At 38.7% G+C, this 23,840-nt stretch overlaps 1 protein-coding gene across 3 annotated transcripts in view; it reads left to right on the top strand.

Annotated features, from left to right (window-relative positions):
* Positions 1-23,840, top strand: part of Dgki (diacylglycerol kinase iota) — a 402,899-nt gene that overhangs the window by 314,174 nt on the left and 64,885 nt on the right. For all 3 annotated transcript variants that reach the window (XM_090333372.1, XM_090333371.1, XM_090333370.1), the window contains 5 exons: positions 1,089-1,168; positions 3,579-3,623; positions 18,769-18,838; positions 21,371-21,411; positions 22,293-22,420. In XM_090333372.1, the coding sequence (XP_090189498.1) occupies positions 1,089-1,168; positions 3,579-3,623; positions 18,769-18,838; positions 21,371-21,411; positions 22,293-22,420 (364 nt within the window). The remainder of the gene's footprint in view (positions 1-1,088; positions 1,169-3,578; positions 3,624-18,768; positions 18,839-21,370; positions 21,412-22,292; positions 22,421-23,840) is intronic.

Below are 23,840 nucleotides of genomic sequence, written 5' to 3'. Positions count from 1 at the left end.
GACATTACTGCGCCCGCCCTACACACCCTCACTATTCTTAATTAGCATGAATGAAATGTCAATGGAGTTGGGAAGTTAATTATGAATAATGAAAAGCCCCAAAGAGAAGTGTCAGACTACAACATTTTTTCTACAAGTTATTTTTCCTGTTAGGGATGGAATGAAAATTACTTATAAGTAAGCAAGTATGTAACTGTGGAAATACTACTGCTAGCTAATCTTAGTAGAATAATGATAGATTAGAAGATAGATGCCTGAGTATATTGATTTTCTAATAAAAGATGCTCAAAAGATGGTGGAAGGAATGAGAGAGCTCTACCTGATATTGATGTTATGGAATTTCAAGCTAAAATACAGGACTACATTTTATCTTCACAAGACTGAAAATGCCTGTTATAAACACCTTAGTTTACAAACCAAGGAGGTGAATAATTTACAAGAACAAAGAGCTAACTTGCCAAACCAAAGCGTCACTAAAATTTGCACTTAGTACTGAGTTTATAAATCCTTCCCATGGAATTGCAATGGCGCTTGGCTCTTTCTTTTTTTCCAATTCCTAGTGAAGGATTATTCGATGAAAAGCAGTTCTTTAAAGCTACTTAAAGCCTGAGCAGAATTATTGATTTCATATATGTGATACTGGCCACCAAGTTCTACTACATTAGATTTGTTGCAAACCAACCAAAGGAGCACAATCCATTTATGAGAGAGACGAATGCTTTCCAGAAACCCGAATGTTACATTCCTCCTTAGCATCGTGTCCTCGTGACTTCTATTGGATGTGTACAATTCAGCTGCCTGGGAACAGCCTCCAATGTACTGTATTGTACATTACACTTCATATGAAGGTCACTGAAATAGAATGAGGAGTCCAGGTAGCACAAAGACCACAGATCCTATGGTGACTGCAGAGAAAACAAATCACCGTGGGGGTCTAGGAAGAAGGGTGCTAATTTCTTTGCATGGAAATCATCAACATTCTCATAAGTCTTAGGAAATAACTTTTTAATCTCTGAGCAACACAATCATGCCCATCTAGAAGAATCAATTCTGTTATTTTGACCCTTTCCTTTCTCCTTCACTCTTAGCCATTCCTCTGGGTATTCTCGTTGTGCGTGGAGACTGTGATTTGGAGACTTGCCGTATGTACATAGACCGCTTACAGGAGGTGAGTTTACTCAGCTGTCTAGTTCTATGAATGATTGCAAGCTGTGCGTGTGTGTGTGTGTGTGTGTGTGTGTGTGTGTGTGTATGTTTCTAAGTGAAATGGAAATGTAGTGTCCTTGTCCTTTATGCCATTAAAATTTACCTCCCTCCCTCACCCCACCACTGCTGTTTCTTGACTTTGCTGATTGAAGTGGAACAGAATTGAATGAATTAATTCCAAGGGGCTATTGCTTGAATATATTCCATAACTGTGGCCTGGAAGTCTGTCTTCTTGCCAGACTATGTAACTGTGGGATTTTTGAGCTATGAAGAAGTTCAAAAAGATATTGAATAAGAAAACAGAAATTTGGAGTTATGCAATGTTATGTATCTAGCACTGACTTCTTTCAAAGACAACCAGCTACATCTTTTAAAATAAGAAACTCCTACAGGGAAAAAAAACATTTCACTGGGAATTTGTCAGATCACAGAGGAATAACCTATTGTTGTTTTCCTCAATCTGATCTTACCATAAAGGGAGAAGGAAGGTAATTTCATAGATGGCATTCCTATGAATATAATCTGCACCAGCAAAGCCAGGAGAATCAAACTCATCATTACAATTGCTGTTGTAATGTTGGTATCTTTATGGGGCTTATTATTTGCCTCCACTCCTCAAACCGTAAAGCATAAAGAAACATTTCTTTATTAGTGCTTTTCATTGTAAGATGCTTTTTAGAGTTGCTTTTCTTAGGCAAGACTGAGAAAAAGTCTGAGTTTTTCCAAACTGTTAGATAATTCTGATGGATACAATTCTATTTTGTGCAACACATTATAGGCATAAATAAACATCTTAGAGCAGATACAAAGGTATTTAATAGCCCCTCAAGTTGTACTGTTAGCTACAATATTTAATTCTGCTTCTCTCTGAAGAAATAAATTTGACTGGGATTAGCACAATGATGTAAAAATATTAATATTTCATTTTGACATGCTGAGAACAGTGCTGGAATTAGGAATGCAAACTATTTAGCAACAGAAGGCCAACTTTAACTGTTGATATGAGTGAGAGAGAGTTGGAGTGAGAATAACTGCTTAAATATATAAAAGCTTGTGAACTTCATAACTTAAAACTCAAGTTCAAAACTATATTCTACAATGTCCTATTTTTCAAAATAACATTTGAATTTTGCTGTGGAATTTTGTTAAATCTGCATTTAAAAAGTGAGTCATAGCCAAGACATGTGAAAGGGTATCAGTATATGTGAATTAATGCACCTTCTGGCAAATATCATGTAACCCTTTTATTAATTACAATAAAAAATAAATTAATTAATTAATTTTAAAAAAGTGAGTCATAGGGCCAGGAGTTTAGCCTAGTGGTAAAGTGCTTGCCTAGCATGCATGAAGACCTGGGTTCAATTCCTCTGTACCACATACATAGAAAAAAGCCAGAAATGGTGCTGTGGCTCTAGCCTTGAGAAAGCCCAAGGACAGTGTTCAGGCCCCAAGTTCAATGACCAAGACTGGTTAAAAAAAAGTTGAATCGTAATGATTGCCAAACTTTTTTTTAAATTTAAAATATACCACTCAAGTAACTTTGTTAATGATGTTGGCTTGTTTAGTCAACTAAATAGTCAATTGGGAATAGATTTTTTTATTAGTAAGAATGAAGCCAACAAATACATAGAAGTTTAAAAATTAACTTGAACTTAGAAAATAATGTGATTCAGCCCTGTGGGAGGCAACAGTAAGAACAAAGGTAACCAGAAATGCTGACATCTGAAAATAGAGTCGCTACACTCATTAGCAAGAAGGCCTAGGGGATATGACAAGAATGACAACTCAGTTATAAACTTTCATAAACAGAGGCAGTCTTTCTGAACCTGCCAGTAAAAACTCACACATTTCTCCACTGTTAATTTGTACTGTGGTCAGATAGAGATGATGAGTGACTTTCTTTTTGAGGCATATAAAAACTCTTATTTGCAAAAAAGCAAGTTGATCTCAACACAGTTCCCATGGTAGTATGAATTCAGCACAAAATATATGCTGATGGCATACTAGAAAACCTCTTTAAGAGCCAAAAGTTCAAATGCGAATTAAGTAAGATCCTCCTTTGTTTAATAACAAAATATTATGCTCTCTACTATTATTTATTTCTTATCCTTGGATTGTAATATATTACTTACCTCTAAACACCACTTAAGATATCTGAGTTTCAAAGACAAATGATCTGTATTTTCTCAATCCAACATGGGTATGTTATTATTCCTGGAATTACTCATCTGTGAATAACCTTGATGAATTTGAAGAATTAGATATTTTCCAGATGAGTGTCTTTGCATTAAGTTGGGAGTTTAGTTGACAGAATTGTGGGCAGCTTGTTCAAACTCATTCTAAGGTATGGATTTTTTTTTCATTTTCATTAGGACTTGCAATCAGTTTCTTCTGGTTCCCAGAGAGTTCATTACCAGGTAACGTAATTGACTCTTTTATTTCTTACCTTCCAGCCAAAAATAGTTCATCTTTCGATTTAGATCTCATTTTGGCTTAGAGTCCACATATTCTCTATGGAAAAATTTCACTCTCACAAGAGCTTACTAAAGCTGCTATTTCAATTTTTTTCATTTTTTTGATTTGGAAGCATACAAGTCTAGCAGAAATTTGGACTATAAATTTTCTTCCAAACCATTTGGAAAAGATTTTTCCAATCCAATGCTTTTAGTGGCAAGCACTGAAAGATGCAGCTCAAACTAGCTGAATAAGGAAAGGATCTGTTAGATCATGTAAGCAAAAAGCCCAGGTTAAAAGGTGGGCATCCTGTTCTGTTTGATCATGGTTCATGTTCCATTTTTTTCTGGTCTTTCTGAGTTATTCTCCTCCTTCCATGGTAGATGTTTTCATGGTTCAAGATAATGTCCCTTTACAACCAAGGAATAGAATCCCCTGCTTCCTATAACCATCAAACCAAAGTCCTAAGACATAATCTAATTGGTACACGGTGATCTTTTGGACAAGATCTAACAAACCCAATTTGGTTTTGTTGTTGTTGTTGTTGTTGTTATTGTTTCCCCTGACCTACATCCAGAGACTTGTCAGTTGTCTGTTGCCCCAGTAAGTTTGGCAATGTAGTCTCTTCCCAACTCTCCTGTTTCTTCTGTATGGTACATATCTCTTCAGCAACGAGCTTATTCATTTGCTTTCTCAAACAAGATGCAGAGAGTATATCACTCAAACAGTTATGTCAGAGGCCTCTGCCCATGCATGAAATATGAAACAATTCAACAACATCCTGGAGTCAGGATGGCAAAGAATCAAAGGCTTTATTCATTTTCCAAGACAAAAATGGGGTAGACTCCATAGGTAGTGAGCACAGCAAGTGAGGTCAGGACTGAAGTTTATAAGCACTTAAAATATAGAGGGAATACACTGCTGACATTTTATTTCATAGTTTTACTTTAGCTGGCTTCTCCCAGTGGTTTCTTAGGCTGTTAGGGTTCCGGTGGTTATTGGGAAGGTTGGATAAACCTTTCCCGGTTTATTTTGTCCAAATACAATGCAAATAGAGTCCTATCTGACTTCAGAAGAACAGTTTCTGCAATATAAAGGCAGCCTTCCTGCCAGACAAATTGGAAGTTTTACAAAATAGACTAGGTTAGGTTGATTGCAATTAGGCCTTACACACTCTGCAAAGGCTCCTACCAAGCTCTCTGGGTAGCCCATGAAAGCTACTTTTTGACAGCTGCTGGACACATCTGTGATGTGAGTAACCCAGCATTACCAATACCTTCTTCAATTAACATTGGGAGATGTTTTTGTGCCTCCATATTGAAAAGGATTTCAGTATAGTCCTTTATCACTTAACAACAATTATGTAGTCAGAGAAATATATCTTTAAATTGTTTATACATAATTTAGGGATACAATTAGCAAGGGAAACACAGCAAGTAAAGTTGCTCACTCACTAGAGAAAGCCTTATGGGGCCACTGTTTATGTGTGTGCCATTAGTATGCAGTGTGTGATGTTATATCTGCAGTCAGCAGTGTGGAAGTCCTTATTTAGTTTCTTATTTGGAGTTTTAATATCTCCTCTGATATGCATCAAACTTCTAGCTTAGCATTATCTTCTACAAGCAATAGCAACAGTAATTTAAAGAAGGCTGTGTATTTCATCGCCCTCTAGATAGGGTGTTTCCCCGGCCCGTAGTTTCCCTCTGCCTTCAACCAGTTAGTGTTCAGGCTAAAGGTAAAGAATGGCCTAATTTTCCTTTTGTTTATTGTAGTGTTTATTTCTCACTCAGCATATCCCTTTGTTCCAGATTGCTATAGTTGATAGAATGAGAAGTCACTCAGGGTGTCTTTGCATTAAGAAAAGAAATGTGGGGCCAGGATTTTAGTTTAGTGGTAGAGTGCTTGCCTAGCATGCACAAAGACCCAGGTTTGATTCCTTTGTACCACATACATAATAAAAAAGCCAGAAATGGTTCTGTGGCTCAAGTAGTAGAGCTCTAGCCTTGAGAAAATCCAAGGAAAGTGGTCAGGCCCTGAGGTCAAGGCCCAGGACTGGCAAAAGAAAAGAAAAGAAAAGAACCAGGCACTGGTGGCTCATGTCTGTAATCCTAGCTACTCAGGAGTCCGAGATCTGAGGATCACAGTTCAAAGTCATCTTGGACAGGAAAATCTATGGAGACTCTTATCTCAGATAAACTACTCAGAAAAAAATGGAAGTGGTACTGTGGTTCAAGTGGTTGAGTGGGCACAGAAAGACTCAGGGACAGATCCAAGGCTCTGAGCACAAACCCCAGGACCAGAAAAAAAAAGAAAAGAAAAAGAAAATGACTTCTAGTCTATTTTCTCCCTCTTTTCTTTTTACCAACTTTCAAAAGGCAAATTTCCACCTAATTTTTAAACTAGAATATTTCTCAAATTGGCTTTTTCTGTATTTACTTAAAGCCATTACCTAGGTGTGATTTTATTGAAGGATGATTTTATTTGAAGGGTACATTGTCTGACTCAATTGGTAGAGCACTTGTCTAGTAGACACAATGTCTTGAATTCAAATCTCAGTACTATCAAAAACCAAAATTTTATTTTAACATGTTTAGTGCTTGTAATAGAGTTGATCTCTGAGAAGTGTATTAGAATGCTGAAAGCTTCTCTATTTTTAAAGCTTGCATTTTTTTAACTCTGGATATTTTGAACTTTTGCAATTTTATCAAACTGTTATGCATTTATCTAACTAGTCTTATAAAATGTATGATTGCATGTTCTAGACTCTCTTATACAATGTAGTTTTGGGGTGAGTGTTCATCACGGATCTTTTTCACCATATTGCTTTTACATTATCTTTTGTATATGTCCACAGGGATCAAGAATGGATGGGAATCTAGAACATGAGAACCATATTTGTCTCAGTTATTGTTCAGTAATAAAACCACATAGTAAGATTAATGAAATTTTTCTCAGGCTATGTCAAAATCTTGCTGATTTTTTTGTTGTTTACTTATAGTCAAGTCAGAATCTTGTGTCAAAGCTGCTGTGTTGTAAACATCCCATCAGGACAGTGATCTAGGAAGAGTATCTGGAGCATCATTCCAGTGCCTCCTTAGCGAGAGATGCAAACAGATTTTCAGGAAGCATGAAGAGAGGGGTGGGACATGAAAGATGAGAGAAGAGAGAGCTGAGAAAGAGACATAGAGGGACAGAGACAGAGAGACAGAAACACAGGATGAGAAAGAGAATGAGAGGGATAGACAGATGGGCTGTTTTAGAATTCACATGGAGAGAGCACATTGGGAAGGGTTATGAGGGCTTTTCCTGAGCAGTGCAAAGTAGAGCTAACAGATGCAAGGCACAGGCTAGGAGACTGAGGAAATGAACTTTCACATTAAGCTCAGCAGGGGAAGAATGAACTGAAGAGATGGTGAATCAAGACTTCTGCTTTTCACCCTACTATTTTTCATAGGAGTATTAAACCCAAGAAAGTTTGATAAGTAGGAAGCTGAGTATATGAATAGGAAAGGTCATTGAAAAAAAAAAAAGCCTATTCACAGAGATAGAAATGTGAGAGTCATCACCAAATGGATGGTACTTGGAGGCTGGTAGGAATCACCTCGGCATAGTTTGGAAACCGAGTGGAACTCAAAGTACCATCTGTCATCAAGAACACAGGTCCAGGGGAATGACCAGTCAGGAAGTTGAGGCAAGCAGCAGGAAAGGTAGAGGCCAAAATAAAAAATGGTGTCCCCCCAAAATAGAGTGAACTGCCTGGAAAGAGCAGGGAGCCCTCAAGAAGCTGAAATGATGGACATGGATTCCTACATGATTTCTAAGGTATAGATAAAATGCATGAGGTGCAGGTGCTATTATTTTGATGCAGAAAATGACAAGAGCCACCTGAGAGGAAAGTTAGCCATAAATTTTGTTCATGCAGGAAAGGGAGGTATGAGCATCTCTAGACAGACTGGCTCCGTGGGGGCATGCAGGAGAGCACACTTTAAGAAGCACAGACAACAAACTGTCTTAAATGCTTTTTAATGAGCTCTCTAATGTATGAGATAGCATGAAATATGCTTGGAGAATTAATTGTGAAGGGCATGATTTTTTTTTTATAAACCCAAGAAGTTGACAAACGAGCAACTTCTGTCAGCTCACTAATTTACAGCTGGGATTAAAGCTATTTTCTCATAACAAAAGAGGAAAAATACCCACGATATAAGCAGCATTTAGAAGGGTGTGCATGGGGCCCAAGACATCTTATTAGTGAGACATATGGCAATTCTTTGCCTCTTAACCATTGTATTACTTTGGTTTCTTCTGCTTCTAAATTCACAGTGACTTGCCAACAAAGCTCAAGAATGACTCCTTGCATTAACCCAATAAGGCATTATAGATGACACAAGAATGTATCGGATAATTATAGCCTGTTGGACATTCCTGGCCACATCATCTCCTAGGTCAAAATACAAAGGCTCTTTCATTCTAATGGTGTCTGTCACCTGTAACTGATATGCGAACAAGTAAAATAGACTACACACAATTCAGTGCCTTCTGAATGTTGGAAAATAAATTGAGATTCATAAAGAAATTGAATTTTATCTATTTCACCGAGATGCTTTCTGAGGCCATCTATGATAAAGGATAATCCCTTCTCATTCTCTTGAAATCCTGGATCTTCTTAACCCCAGTCGTAAAGTCTCTAAGATATAGAGACATATTCAATCATTTCATTAGGGCTTGACCGCAGGAGATTTTTGTTTGTGGTTTGGGCTTTTTGGGGGGTGGGTGGGTTGTTTGTTCTTCACAAGAGACATTTGGCCATGTCTGGAGGTATTTCTTAGAATGTACTAAATATACTGACTAGAGCCCAACCATGTCACTAACCATCTTACAATGTGCAGAGAATCCCATACGGTGATTTATGCAGCCACAAATGTGAGTAGTGTAGAATGTGAGAAACTTCGAGTCACCAGATGGTGCCAATCCTGGAACTGGGTCCATAGGGAGTCTAGCGATTTCAGTTTGAAGAAAAGGCATCTATGGATATGGTAGAGTAGCATGAAGAGAGCCAGTAGCAAGCAAGATTTTTGTGGACACCTGATATGGTCCTATTTCTCCAAAATGGTGCTCTGTAGGGGCTTTATGTATTAAGAGGTTAAAAAATTGAAGTTTTAAAGACTACTGTGGAATCAATACCAGGAACAAAATGAATATATCCAGGGAAGTCTTTTCTCTAAGAATAATTTATCTAAAAATAACGCTAGACAGGCTGAAACATTTCAAAAGAGATGCAATGTTGTTGACTAGTTCTTTCATTCTTCAGATCAGTATAGATCCCTTCTATGTCCTCAAGCAAAATATAAATAAGTGAGTAAAATCTCTCAGTCAAGTCTGAGTCTACATTAATTTGTTCATTCTCTGATCTCTTTTTGCCCATATGATCTTTTGGAGGCTCTGTCTATGTTGTGGTCCCTGAAACTCTGTCTGCTCCTCAGGGAACAGTATTTCCCACAAATATTTAATTTTTTTCCTATATAATACTATCTGCCCGTCTCTTTCCTTTTTCAAAAATCTTTTATTTTTAAATTTTTGTATAACAGAGAAGCCCTTCTCTCCATTTTTAGAAATCTCTTCAAGTTTTGTTTTTTGTTTTTTGTTTTTTGTTTTTTGCCAGTCCTGGCCTTGGGCTCAGGGCTTGAGCACTGTCCTTGGACTTTCTCAAGGCTAGAGCTCTACCACTTGAGCCTCAGCACCACTTCCGGCTTTTTTCTTATGTATGTGGTACTGAGGAATCGAACCCCGGTCTTCGTACATGCTAGGCAAGCACTCTACCACTAGGCCAAACTCCCGGCCCTCTTTTTAAGTTTTGATTATGGAAAAGTACTTCAGTGGATAAATTAAAACAAGATTCAGAGTGTTTTCCTGGGAATTAATGTATCTTTCTAGAGGAAGATGAGGGTCTTTTAGGCACTTTGGGGGATTGTTTTTCTTTGGGGCTGAGTGAAACTGTCAGAAATGAGTCAAATGAGGACTTGATGTGAGAATTGCCTAGGATTAGGTCTGTTTCTTGTTGCATGTGAAGGTGATGCTGTTTGTATACAGATGTGTGTGTGCACACACAGTCACGGTTGTGTACGCACGTTCACACACATGTGCGGGCGCGCACACACACACACACACACACACACACACACACACAGATGAAGTTGTTGTTGCTGTTATTAATGGAGAAATCTCTTACCTAAGAAAATTTTTTAAACTGTCAGCATACTTTTCATTTCCATCTTTACTATATCACAATTCCTTCATGTTTCAGTGCTGGCCTATTTGTTTATTATGATGTTACAGGAAATATGAGCAGTAACATGGATTTGAATTTAAAGCACATTGAAATATAAAACTAGAAGTTGTGATCCAACTCACTGGAGCTACAATTGTACAGAAATTCACAAGCACATATATAAACAATTTGGTGATAAGAAAAAGATAAATGGACAGATAGGTTGATGGTGAAGATATTAGTCCAGACAAAATAGTCAGGGTGGGCAAGTAAAAGTGAAATGATCATAATTTCCAACTGGAAAGACCTTTGTTTTTATGAAAGAAAGAAGAGTTTCATTCACATTAAAGGTATAGTTCAATGCTGAGTGCATATTGTCTAATTGGTTAACCTACTGGAGTGTGTAATAGGCCTGCTGTGTCTTCATTAAATTATGTGTGCATTAACTCTGAGTAATCAAATGTAAATTAAGGGCAAGTTTGGCATATGCATGCCAAATAGTGGTTCAGAGAATTCCCTTCTTAATTATATATGGTTCGAGCTCATTGGCTTTCAGACACACACATACACACACAAAGATACATAAATGTGAGAAATATTAGGTTTGATTTTGTGCATATGGCCATACTTTGGCATGAGAAAGACTTTTTTCCATTAACATATATCAAATGAGAAAATTCACATAACAAGGATTTTCAAAATAAGCAATCTTTGTTAATATCCCACACTGAAAGGGCATGCGATTTTAGAAGATCATTGTTTCAAATAGAGAGGAACATGGCACATCTAAATTTATGTCCCTGAGCTGACACTATGAAACTGTGTTAATTACAGTCATCTCAGTCACTCTGTTTTCATGAAGAGAGCCAATAGATAAAACAGGAGGAAATCAAGCATCTTAGCTCTTTGGTGAATTTGATTGCACTATTTAAAAGCCTTGAGAACACCACTGGTCCTCAGTTCTCAAAAGCTATGAACACAACAGTGAGGGGCAACAATTGGTCATTATATGAATTCCTCCTGCATCATAATGGTTCCCACACGATCACATGTCTCTAGTATCTATAGATCAACTGCTTTGAAAAGGTACATATTTTTAAGCTGATATTTTTGGCTTCACCAGAAAATAAGCCCATTTTAATGCAATGCATTTACCAACCCAGCATATTTCTGACCATTTATTAAAAGATGAGAATATTAACCTTGAACTCTCAAGCAGTTAACAGGGGATATTCTGTTTTACTCACTTCCTCTTTGCTACTCCAGTCTGATTCAAGAACCTCATTGCATTGCTTGTGTGGTTATCTTCCTGCAAGGGCCTGAGGATATAAGCCTGTGATTCTTTAACACCTATGCTTCCCCTGCCTCCTGTCTGTCAGGAGCCAAGGGAGGAGACATTGAGGAATTTGACCACTGGAGATGTATCACCTTCTGTGAATTACTTCAAACAAAACTTAAAGCGCAGCCAGGCACTGGTGGCTCATGCCTCTCAATCTCAAGAGTCTGAGGTATGGGAATCACAATTCAAATCTCCATTTAAGCACCAAAACAGGGGAAAGTGGAGCTGTGGCTCAAGAAATAGAGTGTTGGGCTTGAGAAAAGAGCTCAGGGACACTGAGAAGGCCTGAGTTCAACGGCTGAGACCAGCGCACATGCAGGCACACACATCACACACAATTATAAATAAACTAAGGCACATTCAGTTTTATCTCTACTATTTTCCCTGTCATTCATTTGTATTCCAATTCTCCTTTTTCAGTAGCAGATTAAAGGAACTAGCTGGACTGTTTCACAGTGCCTGTTCTCCATGTCGCCCCTATCTGCTCAGGACATCCAGTATATAATATACAGTATACGAGCCTTTACATTTTAAGTGCCTTTATGACAATGTCTGCTCCATTTTCACCATTTAATATGGGTTTCCCTTTGGTATCAAGACTTGTTGGAGATTTATCTTGGCTTTTCTAAACTGCGTGCGTAGTCTTCCACATTTTGGAATTTTGGCTTGCCTTCCTTTTCAAGTTGTACGTAGGATTATACCTCTGCTTTATTTTTAACTCTTTCCTTAGGCCTTCGCCTAGCACCTTTCTGGTATGAGGACTTCCCTATATTTCCTCACATCTACATAAAGCTATATGTGCAGTTATATATAAATATGCATATGAAAGTTCGTTTTTAAGATTAACAATTAATTTACAGTCCTAACATACTGTCTGTTCATATTACATCACAATGTGGTTTGCATAGTAGTCTATCAATGAAATGATGCCTAGCTAATAAAATGTACCTCTTACTGTCTTCAAAACTGTTGCTCTTTTTCATAGTACTTATTTTACCTAGTCTCTGTGGATAATAAACTCGTTGATATACAGTGGCTACTATTCTTACAAAATGATACTTCAGTAAGCAGGAGGATGTAGACTTGTTTATTTATTTAGTGGGAGTAGTGTAGTTGGAACTCAGAGCTTTGCACTCTTTGTGTTTTGTATTCATGACTGGAGGTATACTACTTGAACTATACTTCTAATTCTGGGGATTTTGTTTTGTTTTGTTTTGTTTTGTTGTTTAGAGGTAAGAGATAAGAGTTTCTCAGCTTTTTCTGCTTGGGCTGGCTTTGAATTGAGATAATTAGATCTGAGCCTTCTGTGTCTTTAGGCTTATGTATGATCTACAGGTATCCAGGATATAGACTTACAAATGAAATTGTATGCTGGGCATGGTGGCTCGTGCCTGTAATCCTAGCTACTCAGAAGGCTGAGATTTGAGGATCACTGTTCAAAATTAACCACTAGAAAACCGAAAATGGAGCTGTGGCTCTAGGGGTAGGTCGGTAGCCTTGAGCTGAAGAGCTCAGAGACAATGATCAGGCCCAGGGGTAGGATGGTAGCCTTGAGCTGAAAAACGTAGGGACCGTGTCTGGGCCAGAGTTCAAGTCCCATGACTGAAAGAAAACAAGAAAGAAAGAAAGAAAAAATTGTATGAGCTAATAACCATATGATATGCTCAAAACTTAAGATCATTCACACTTGCATCAAGTTTAAAGTTATAATTACAACACATATAATATACATACGTAAAATTTGTAACCAGAATTTTCTTTAAAAGAAATCTCTGTTCCTTGAATCTGGATGTGATTTCCTGTTGTTTCCACTGATACAGAGAACACATGGCATGAATTCAACTTCTGATTAATGCCTCCCTCCCTTTCTCCCTCTCTCCTTTCGTTCGTTCGTTCGTTCGTTCGTTCCTTCCTTTCTTCCTTCCTTCCTTCCTTCCTTCCTGTGCATTCATACAAATTAGTTTATTTCATTCTTTTCTGAGAATAAATGTAGGTAAAACATTGTTGTAATGCTCTGGCTATCCAAGCTATCTGGAACATGGCTAGGGTCTCACAAGCTCATTCTGTTACTAAGGGTAGGATTTGCCTTAGGTAACAGATTTTTGTTTCTCAGAGTGTTCATATCTATCTATCAACATGGAAATGCCTATAAGCAAATGATCTTATATACATCATTTATCTCTTAAAAGAACCTTCAAGGATAGATACTATTATAATCATTTTACAAATGAGGCATTCAGAGCACAGACAAGAAACATCTCTAAATCCTCATTTAGGGTCTGCAATTATCCTGACTTTAAAGATGGCAACCTTGGAAACTGGCCTCATACCACCTCTTTCAAATATGACACCCCTGGCTTGACTTTAAACCTTGATCTTTAGATTTCAGCTTTCTGAGTAGCTAAAATTAAGGCACCAACTACTGTAAATAAGTAATTTAATTGCATTCTGTATTCCTAACCACTGTTTTAACATAGGACTTTTAAACATAGCTACCCTCTTATGAGGTCACTTTTGTAATGAAAATGATGGAATTAAGAAGAAAATATCCAGACCTATTTCAAGGAAGCATTTCCAAGAAGTTAGGAGATTTCTTTACTTGTGCTTTTAAAAAATAATTACATTTTATTGTCAGGGTGATGTATAGAGGGGTTACAGTTACATTTGTCAGGTAGTGGGCGCATTACTTCTTGTACCTTGATACACCTTCCCATGGTTTTCTCCCATTTCCTCTCCCTCCTCCCACTCCCAATCATTTCATTTTCCCCTTCCCTTCCCTATTTCAAATAAACAAATAAACTTACATACAATATACCAGGTACCAAACTCAGATACAGTAACAACATGAGCTAAACCATAAGGAGAAGAGGGAGAAAGAGAAAGAGACAGAGAAAGAGAGAAGAAATAACTTCACACAGAACATTAAGAACAACAATCACAGAGATAAACCTCTTACTTCCATATCCTGGAGTTCTACTTGTGCTTCTTTAACATCCTCCAAAGCTGCAATTTAATCTTCATTTGGCAGGAGCATATGCAGATTTCTTTCCAGTATCGTTGACTTCTTAAGACAGAGTCTTGTGCTTTTTAATTAATGATATATTGCTTAACTGAAATTATTCAGATCATCCATTGCTCAATGTAATTATTCTTCCCCTTTGTTCCTTTAAATATATCTACATATATACAAGTAGTAGTTGAGACTCTGAAAACAATGTTTGAAAAGGACCAGGAGTGAGGCAAATGTATTGAATCCTTTTAAGAGCAGAAATTGGCCCAATATCCCTCTACTAGCAAACGCAATAAACCTCTGTTTGGCAGTGTAGTCACCCACAGCTCGGAAACAGATTCCTCTGCTTGAGAATCTTCAGGTATTCTTAAGACACTTTACTGCTACCACCCTTCCTATTTTGTTGACTTTCTTTGGGCCTACGTTTCAGATTGTTTAAATGAATGGCCTTTTCCTTCTTTGGGAATCTCAGATTACTTTAGCAATCTATACAAAACAGAATTCTCTTTTCTAGAAACACGCACGTACACACACACACACACATACACACACACACACACACACACACACACACACACACACACACAAAGTAACAAAGCAGTGTAAGACTGGGGGATTGTGAAACCTCTTTCATCATGCAATATTTTGATGTGGATGATGAGCAGACATGTATCCTATCCTCATCATTCTCTATCCATTTTTGTGGATTAAAATCTAGATCATATATCATATGGCAATTTTGATTCTTCTGTTTCCCTCTCCCTCCTATGAAATGAAATGCTGCTTGCTACATTGAACACGTTTCGTGATATCTTCTCTTCTGAAAAGTCTTCATTTTTTGAGGATTTTTAAAGCCCCTTTCCTTTTGACAAAAAGAAATGGAGAAAGGATTGTTAGCCTACTATGTTTTCCCTTCGTAGGTTTTTAAATATTATTTTTAAGTAGTTGCATAAAGGAGTTGCCATTTAACAGAGCAGTTTATGAATACAGTGCATCTTGATCAAAAGTCACCACTATCAATCTTTCAATCCTGGTATTTTAAGCTTACCTAATCGGCATCCCACGTACTGAACCACCATTAAAAAGCGTTCCAGAGGGAGGTAGAGTCTGACTATCCTTTGTAGCTAAAAAAGGAAGGCCAGATAAGGAGCCATGTGGCTAGAAGACACTCAAGAAAAAAATCAATTTCCAGAGCAAAGATGAGATTCACAAGTGGCCTCTCAGTGACCTCATACAGTGCAGTCATTGCAAATGTTCATGCTGAAACCACACAGGAGCATGGGAGTAAAGAAAAAATCTTTCAAGTATTCTACAGAATAAGTAAACAAAAATGTGAGTAATACAAGAAGTCAGATATATAGATATGTTTTTCCAGACACACAACCAGCCACCTGCACATTAAAGAAATCCAAAAGCAAATCAATATTGTGGTAAACTAGGCATACAGCTGGGGAAATACATCTGCCTTCTCTTTATTAAATTAGGCTAAATAATATCTAAACATGTCTAATTAGATTATACTGGTGGTCATATTATGCATCCTTACATTTAGAAAATGATGAAGCAAATATTTCTGTCTTCCCTCCATTGATTTTTACCTGTGGAAATTAGGAGATGTTTTCATGGTGTTCTCCAATATTCAGCATTAGAACTCAGATAGTATTGGCATTTAGGCCCTTTTCATGTTTGAGATTTTATAATGTCTCTGCTAATCTCTCTATTTATTAAATGTTATAGTTGGCACTTAACATTTCAAATGGACTTCAAATTGCCTGGTTTATAATTACTTTTCTCAACAAACAGAGAGGCAATGGTAGTTTTATACTTATGAAAAATGTATTCAGAACCTTACATTCTAGAGAACTGCAAGTATCAGAATAGAAATTTGCCAAACATTAAATGAGATTCTTACAAATCTAGGTACATGTCAATATTTCCTTTAGCTCAACCAGTATACTGATCAAGCCAGTCCACAGGAACTCACTTTCAAATAACTCTACCAACTCATATCCATAAGTACAAATTTAGCAACCAGTCCCAAGGAAAGCCAGTTTTATCTGTACCAAGTATTTACTTCAGGAATCCATTGGTATAGAAAGCTTCATTTACTGACAATTTCTAATGATAGTTGGATCCCTTTATCCCGATAATGTTGCCCCATGTTGTGGATCCTGCAGTATGGTTCTTTCATCTGGAAGTCTTGTAAAGACAGGCCCCTGAGGTCTACCCCAGGGTTTCAGGGTATGGCTGAGGTGAAGACTGGGAATCTGTTCCCAGTTGATGTTGCTATTCTAAGAGGATCCCTTTGAGAAGCAAATGAGGTACAAATGAGACAGCTACAGTACTGAGAGCACCCTTCTGGGTCTCAGCCTGGAAGGTGTTAACTCCTGAGTGTCTCTCCTGTGACTTCTATGCTGTTCTCACATGTTTCCCCTACCTTCTTGGAACACACAATGTTATCTGTACCAGGGATTCCAGGGGCAAGTCTATGTGGTGGTCAGGACAAGTTATCCTCTGAAAGATCCCTAATATCTCAGGTCCCTAACAGGGCTCTTAGGGGTCTTATCTATAGAGACCTGCTCTTTCTCATTTGTCTGATTTCTGTCATTTCTGATGTACTACAAGGGAAGATTCAATGCTGTAAGTCACACATTACAAACTGGAAAATGCTCGTTGCCCACCAGCAGACATCACCAGTAAGCGAAGCTCTGAACAGTGTCCAGAATTTAAACTTTTGAAAGGTTAGAATCATAAGGAGATATCTTCCTATTTCCATCTGCCAGTTCCCTAGTCTAGTCTGTGAACATAACCTTAATTCTTTTTTTTTTTTTTTGCCAGTCCTGGGCTTGAGCTCGGGGCCTGAGCACTGTCCTTGGACTTTCTCAAGGCTAGAGCTCTACCACTTGAGCCTCAGCACCACTTCTGGCTTTTTTCTATGTATGTGGTACCGAGGAATCGAACCCGGGTCTTCCATGCATGCTAGGCAAGCACTTGAACCACTAGGCCAAACTCCCGGCCCCCTTAATTCTTTTTAAGAAGTAAAAACTTCAAAGACTTTAAGGAAGTTTGAGGACTAAAAGTAGTATCGCAGGGAAGGAAGCTGGTCCTGGCAATCTCTAGAAAGATTTCTAGAAGTCAGACATCTCTACTTTATGGTCAAAGTGTCTGTCTGGGTGTGGGAGGTAGAAGAATGTACACTGGGAGTTTGGCAGGGCCTGGGAAAGCAGGAATTTGAGAAAATTACTAGAAGACTCAGTGAAGATTTATTTAGTTTTTGCCTTTTGCTGGTTCCAGGGCTTGAACTTAGGGCCTGGGCTCTGTCCCTGAGCCTCTCTGTGCTTCAGGCAAGTGTTCTACCACTAGCAGCACCACTTCCAGCTTTTTTTTTTTTTCAGAGTTTATTGTAGATTAACTTTGCTGCCTGGGCTGGCTTTAAGCCATAATCCTCAGATCTCAGCCTCCTGAATAGCTAGGATTACAGGCCTGAGCCACCAGCATCCAGCAAAAATTATACTTTTTTTTGTCCAGTCCTGGGAACGAACTCAGGGCCTGAGCTCTGTCATTGGGCTCTCCTGAAGCGTAGTGTTCTACCACTTGAGCCACAGAACCACTTCCAACATTCTCTATGTATGTAATGCAGAGGAATGGAACCTGGGTCTTGATGCATCTAGGTAAACACTCCACCACTAAGCCAAACTTTTGGCCTATCATTTGGTTTTTAAAGAGAAGGAATCCTAAGAAACAGAAGAATTAGGGAGTAGATTCTAGTAATGTTGCAGAAAGAAAGTTGGACAAGAAGATGATGACCAGTCCAGAAACAAAATAAACAGCTTTGACGAGGAAATATTGGAATCTCAGTTTAGAGAAAAGAAATGCTTAGCCCACACAGACTTCAGATTCCACAAGAAAGGAAATAGATGTAATCATCACAATAGCTGGAAGACCATCTTCCTCATCTAAACTACTATGCAGTTAGCTGGGCTTGTGGTGGAGATGGCAGGAGGGTATGATCTTGTAACAATGTACCTCAGTTTCCCAAAGACATGCAGCTTAAATTTGGTGGTCTCCTAGTGTTTCTCACATACTGTCAAGTCTCCTGTGACCAGTAGAGCAAGTCCGACTGTCTCCCATTCTGTGCTCATGCCTTAGATCTGTGTGGAAGACAGCAATGTAAGTCACAGCCAGCTGCTGCAAGTTCCTCGGCTTCACAAAGGGAAAGAAAGAAATTCCCCAGAGGAAGTAAGCATCTCAAGTTAGATGGTTTCTGTTGAATGTTAACTGTGGAGAACTCCCTGGGTGTGCTTTCAGAGGTTCTGTGTAAAGGAGAGAACCTGACAGCAAAGTTGTGTTTGCTTCTAGAATGTTTTTTGTTGAAAGGGGGGGGGAAAGGCTACATGCTTCTAGACATAGGGGATGTGGCAGGATGTGGAGGGAGGGAGGCCCTTGGGATTATTCCAGTGAATCCATGAGAATGTGTGTTTCCTTGCCTAGGACCATGAAACCTCCTTCCCCAGGGCGCTGTCAGCTCAGCGGCTGTCCCCTCGCTGGTGCTTCCTAGACGGTGAGTATTTCTGGATGACCTTAGAGAGGCAACAGGGTGAGGTGTGGAGACTCTGGTTGTCCCGAAGGTGATTTAGAATGCCTTCAAGTGAGTGGGACACCACTGGAATTTGCCTGTCAAAGAACCTGTACTTCTTCTAGGTCATTTCTCTCCATGTACTCTGTTTAATTCAGAATCAGCTCGCTGAAGCTCAGTTTTCTTGTGATCCTACTCCTTTCCTTAAAGCTGTTACATCCCTCCCTTAAATCAGTGCAGGCCACTTGCTAGCTTGCATACACCCAAGGATGAGTATAGATTTATCTATTCTTCACATGTCATGGAATGTTCCTATTATTTTTATGAAACCCTTTTTTCATTTTGGTGCAAAACTTGGTGGGGAAAGGATAGAAACTTTCAGCAGCCTTCAAATCTGCTCTGCTGAGCATGGCATATTGCATGCGTTAATGGTGTAGTTACATTATGATTGTTTAATGAGCCTGTGTAACTTCTCACACATTTCTCACTCCCACGTATTGGCTAGGTTCCCATTTTCTGTCCAATTATCTGTACTGCAATACATTTTTATCTCTGTACATTCTTGCTTATATATAGTTCCCAATGTGTTTATCTTTAGTTTCTGCTGTCTATGTGGCAACAAGGTTTGTACTGTAGGCATGCATTTGTTTGTGTGTGCATCTGGCAATACACACATGACATTATAGGTTCTACAGCATGCATGACTGCCAATTATACAGGAGAGCACATGTATCGAAATGAAATCTGACCCAGGTAAATCCAAATTCAGGTTTCCATCAGATGCCTCTGAAGATTTTATTCCATATTTATGCAGCAGTAAGAAACATTTTTCATTTGTGAAGTCACAGGAGAACAATTTATGTTTAAGGAAATTATAGAAATATTTATAGATGATATGTTCTACACTCAAGCCTTGATAAGTAGTCTCAACACTAAACCATATAGAGTCGTGTGTGTGTGTGTGTGTGTGTGTGTGTGTGTGTGTGTGTGTGTGTGCGTGCTAGTAACTGGGACTTAAATTCAGGGCCTGGCTATTTTACTCAAGGTTTTACTACTTGAGCTATGCCTTCACCTCCAGTCTTTTGGTCGTAAATTTGCGTAACTTTGAACTGCAATCCTCTGACTTAGCCTCCTGAATAGCTAGGATAAGGCATGACCCATTGGCAGCCAGCTGTGTAAATTCTTGCGAGGCAACTTTAATTGTAGTTTTAACTTTCCCTCCCTCCCTTCCTTTTGTTGAGTTAGATTCTCACCCTATGACACAAGATGCTCTCAAACTTTTCCTGCTTTAGTCTCCTGGATACTGGGATTATAGCCAGGCAATACCATATACCACTCTGGTGAATGTTTTAAGTCATTGAATAACTTCTTAGATCAGCTTCCTTTGAATAAACACTACTCTTTAAATTTTTGTGAGTTGGGATTGGGTGGGGTGGTTCCCTTCTGTATCCCCTTTCTCCCCAACTGTGTGGGAGGTACTAACAGTAGGACTGCAGTTACTGAAACTCTTACAAAGCTGTATAGCTGTATTTCTAGTTACAGGGGAGACCAAGGGAGTAGGATTCTGGTCTAGTATAACTTTCAGTATAACTTGCACACCAAACACATGCACACAGGCATGCGCGCGCGCGCGCACACACACACACACACACACACACACACACACACACACACACACACACAATGCATACATACAAATGTGATTTTTAAGTTTTTGCCTATTGAGTTTTCTACTTCGATGCCTTTTATTCTTTTAAAAATCTGTTTAATATTTAGACTCTGGAGAAAGTTAAGTGTGGAGGAATATTATTCTTTTCAATATTAAGAGCAATCAAAATTTCTAGACATCCAAACTTAATAATTTTTTTCTCTCAGACCACATATGCTACCCAAACCCTTCCAGGGAATGTTTAAATAATAATTACTTTTGGTTTCTGTGGTCTCCTGTGGAGCCAGATGTGGTTCCTGGACCATGTCCCTGGCCTGGATCTTCGAGCTGTTCTAAAAGGAGAATCACGTCTCTGGAAATCCATCTAAGGACAGTTTTTCTTTGTTTTAGATTTATTTACTTAAGCATTTTGGGCCCTAGTTCTGCTGAAGAGCCTGGGCTAATTCATGGAGCCATAAAAGAATAAATGAAACAGAAATCTTGAAGAGGCAGGTCTTCTAGTTTCATAGCTACTGATGAAAACGGTCTATGTAAGGAATTTAAAGAAACTGCAAATGTGCACAGAGATAGAGGGCATTATATTCTTTCCAGGGTAGGGCACTGCAACAGTGTCTCTAGAATTGGGAGCGTTTGAGTTGGCCCTGAAAACGTAAATAAGACCTGGGTGGCAGGTGTAATGGAGAAGTTCCTCATCATTGGAGTTACAGTGGGTGAGTTATGGGAATGCTGTTTTTCTTAGTAGATTTCGACACTGCCATGTAAGAATCTTGACTGGTCTAGTGAAAGCTATAAATGGGGTGCCGGGTTGCTGATAACTGAATGTCATGAGGATCTTTTTCTTCCTTTAGCAACTTCTGCTGACCGCTTTTATCGAATAGACAGATCTCAGGTAAGTTTACTTCGTCCGATGATGGAAGCGGTGTGAGTGTGTGGAGAATTCCCACGCCAATGTACTCTACTAGTAGCTAATCTTATACATCTTTCTAATAGATGTAGAAGATTTAGGAATGGCATCTCTAATCGAAGCCACAAACCTTTGCTATCTTCATGTATTTTGTGATTCATGGCATTAGTGATATGGACTAGCTTGCCAAATGAGTACAGACAGTAATTTGGCTGGTAGATACTGTCAGCAGCCTTAAGTCCAAATTGTCATTCACAGGAGCACTTTGACTCCCGCCAGACAAAGCTGATACTTTATAAGTGTATTTCTCGCTAGCTAGTCTGAGACCCCATGTGTTTTAAGCAAGTTACTTCATTTCAGTTCACCAATCCCCAGAATCCAAATTCCCAAATAGGGGAAAACAAAACACAGTTATAGGATTGAACTCAGAGATCAAGCCAGTTGGTAACCATGACACTTAGTTTTAGTCTGAGGGGAAGAAGGCCATATTTTCATGTGCTATGCTTGTCTAAGTGGCCCAGGAGAGGTAATATCTAGAAAGAAGTAAAGGCAGAAAAATTTCTGAGTATACCTAACCTAAATCCTGGTTAGTTGGTAGTCAGCGATTCAGATTCATCCCCCTTCCTGACTCCCTGTGACTTCCCCCACACCCCACCTCTTTCATCCGCCTTCCCTGCGCCCCTCCAAGGCTTAGTCTTGATACAGTGGTGTTTCAGGAAGGAAGGAACACCAATTGCTCAGACTTCCCAGGAGACACAGTGTGGCAGAATCATGTTCTTCCATGAGCTCAAGAATGTTCTGTTTCATTCCTGGGTGATGACTTGAATGTCCTGCCAGTCATCTGAAAGACTTATTTCTTTATTTAGGAACATTTGCACTTTGTGATGGAGATTTCCCAAGATGAGATTTTTATTCTGGACCCTGACATGGTGGTGTCACAGCAGGCGGGGACACCTCCCGGCATGCCTGATCTGGTGGTGGAGCAGGCCTCGGGGTGAGTGTGTGTGTTGATGCCCTCCACTCTCACTTGGCTTCAGAGCTGACATTCTAGTGACATGAGGCCATTTGGAAATAAAGATTTTCCTATGCAACTTTAGAGCAAGGAAGCTGCCACTGACTGTGTCAGAAGTTGTCTTCATTTCCAATCAGATCTCATATGGTCTTTGTACTTTCATTACCCATTATATCTCCATCTCCCACCAGGGAAAGTTCTAGAAAATTCTAGAACTTGTATTTGTGCATGTATCTTCATCTTATTTGCTCTGCAAATAAGAATGATTTCACAATCATTCTCTTATTTCTCCTTCGGTTCCTCTCTACCATGTCTAGGCTCCTGGCACATTACCTATTTTTATTTTTAATTTAATTTTATTATCAGAATGATGTATAGAGGTATTGCAGTTACATTCATAAGGTAGTGAGTACATTACATTTTTAAGATTTTATTGTTGGAATGATGTAGAGAGGGTCACAGTTACATTCATCAGGTAGTGGGTACATTACTTCTTGAACATTGTTACCCCTTCCCATGTTTCTCTCCCATTTTCCCTTCCCCCACCCCCTCCCAAGTTGTAGAGTACATTTCCCACATATTGTCTTATGAACATCACTGTTACACAGGTTCATCCTTTGTCCTTTGTCTCATCATCTTGTTTTTCTCCTTCCCTTCCCTGATTCAGATAAACAAATAAATACATATACAATACACCAGGTACCAAAGTCAGATACAGAATCAACAGGAATGAACCTTAAGGGAAAAGAAAAAGAAAAAGAGAAAAAATTAAAAAAAAAAGAGAGAGAGAGAAAGATATAACTTCACATAATAAACTAAAAAAAAAACAACCACCAGGATAAATCTCTTATTTCCCTATCCTGGAATTCATTTTGTTTAGCCTCTTCCTCTATGGTCATATGTACATAGCTTCAGAGCTCTTGTTCTCCTCTGCAAGGGGAATCCTAGACACAGACTAGTTATTGAAAATGAGGAAACCATGGAGCCTATGTTCCTTTGGGTCTGGCTTACTTCATGTAATATGTTTTTTTCCCCAAGTTTTTCTGTTTCCTTACAAATGGGGCACCTGTTGCCTATTGTATAGCAATAATTATGATATATCAGGAACTGACTGAAAGTCATATGCTATGAGACAGGCACTCAGAGTGAGTTAATCATTGTAAGTACTCTGTCCTTGTTTCCTCATCTGTGAAATACTCATCATCATCATCATCATCATCATCATCATGGCCCAGAATTACTCGATGAGTAAATGAATTGATACAGGTAAAACAGGTTTCTAGCATTCAATAAATGCTCATTATAAATTATTATAATCTAAAAACCCTCCCCTCTTCTTCTTCCTCCTCTTCCTCATCATCATGTCAACACATTTGTTTTTTATTATTACAGAAAATGGATG

This window comes from Megascapheus bottae, chromosome 5 (genome assembly GCF_031878675.1).
Source record: "Megascapheus bottae isolate mThoBot1 chromosome 5, mThoBot2.hap1, whole genome shotgun sequence".
Classification (NCBI taxonomy): Eukaryota; Metazoa; Chordata; class Mammalia; order Rodentia; family Geomyidae; genus Megascapheus; species Megascapheus bottae.
Note: the sequence above shows the minus strand (reverse complement) of the source record. Positions and strands in the feature narration are given on the sequence as shown.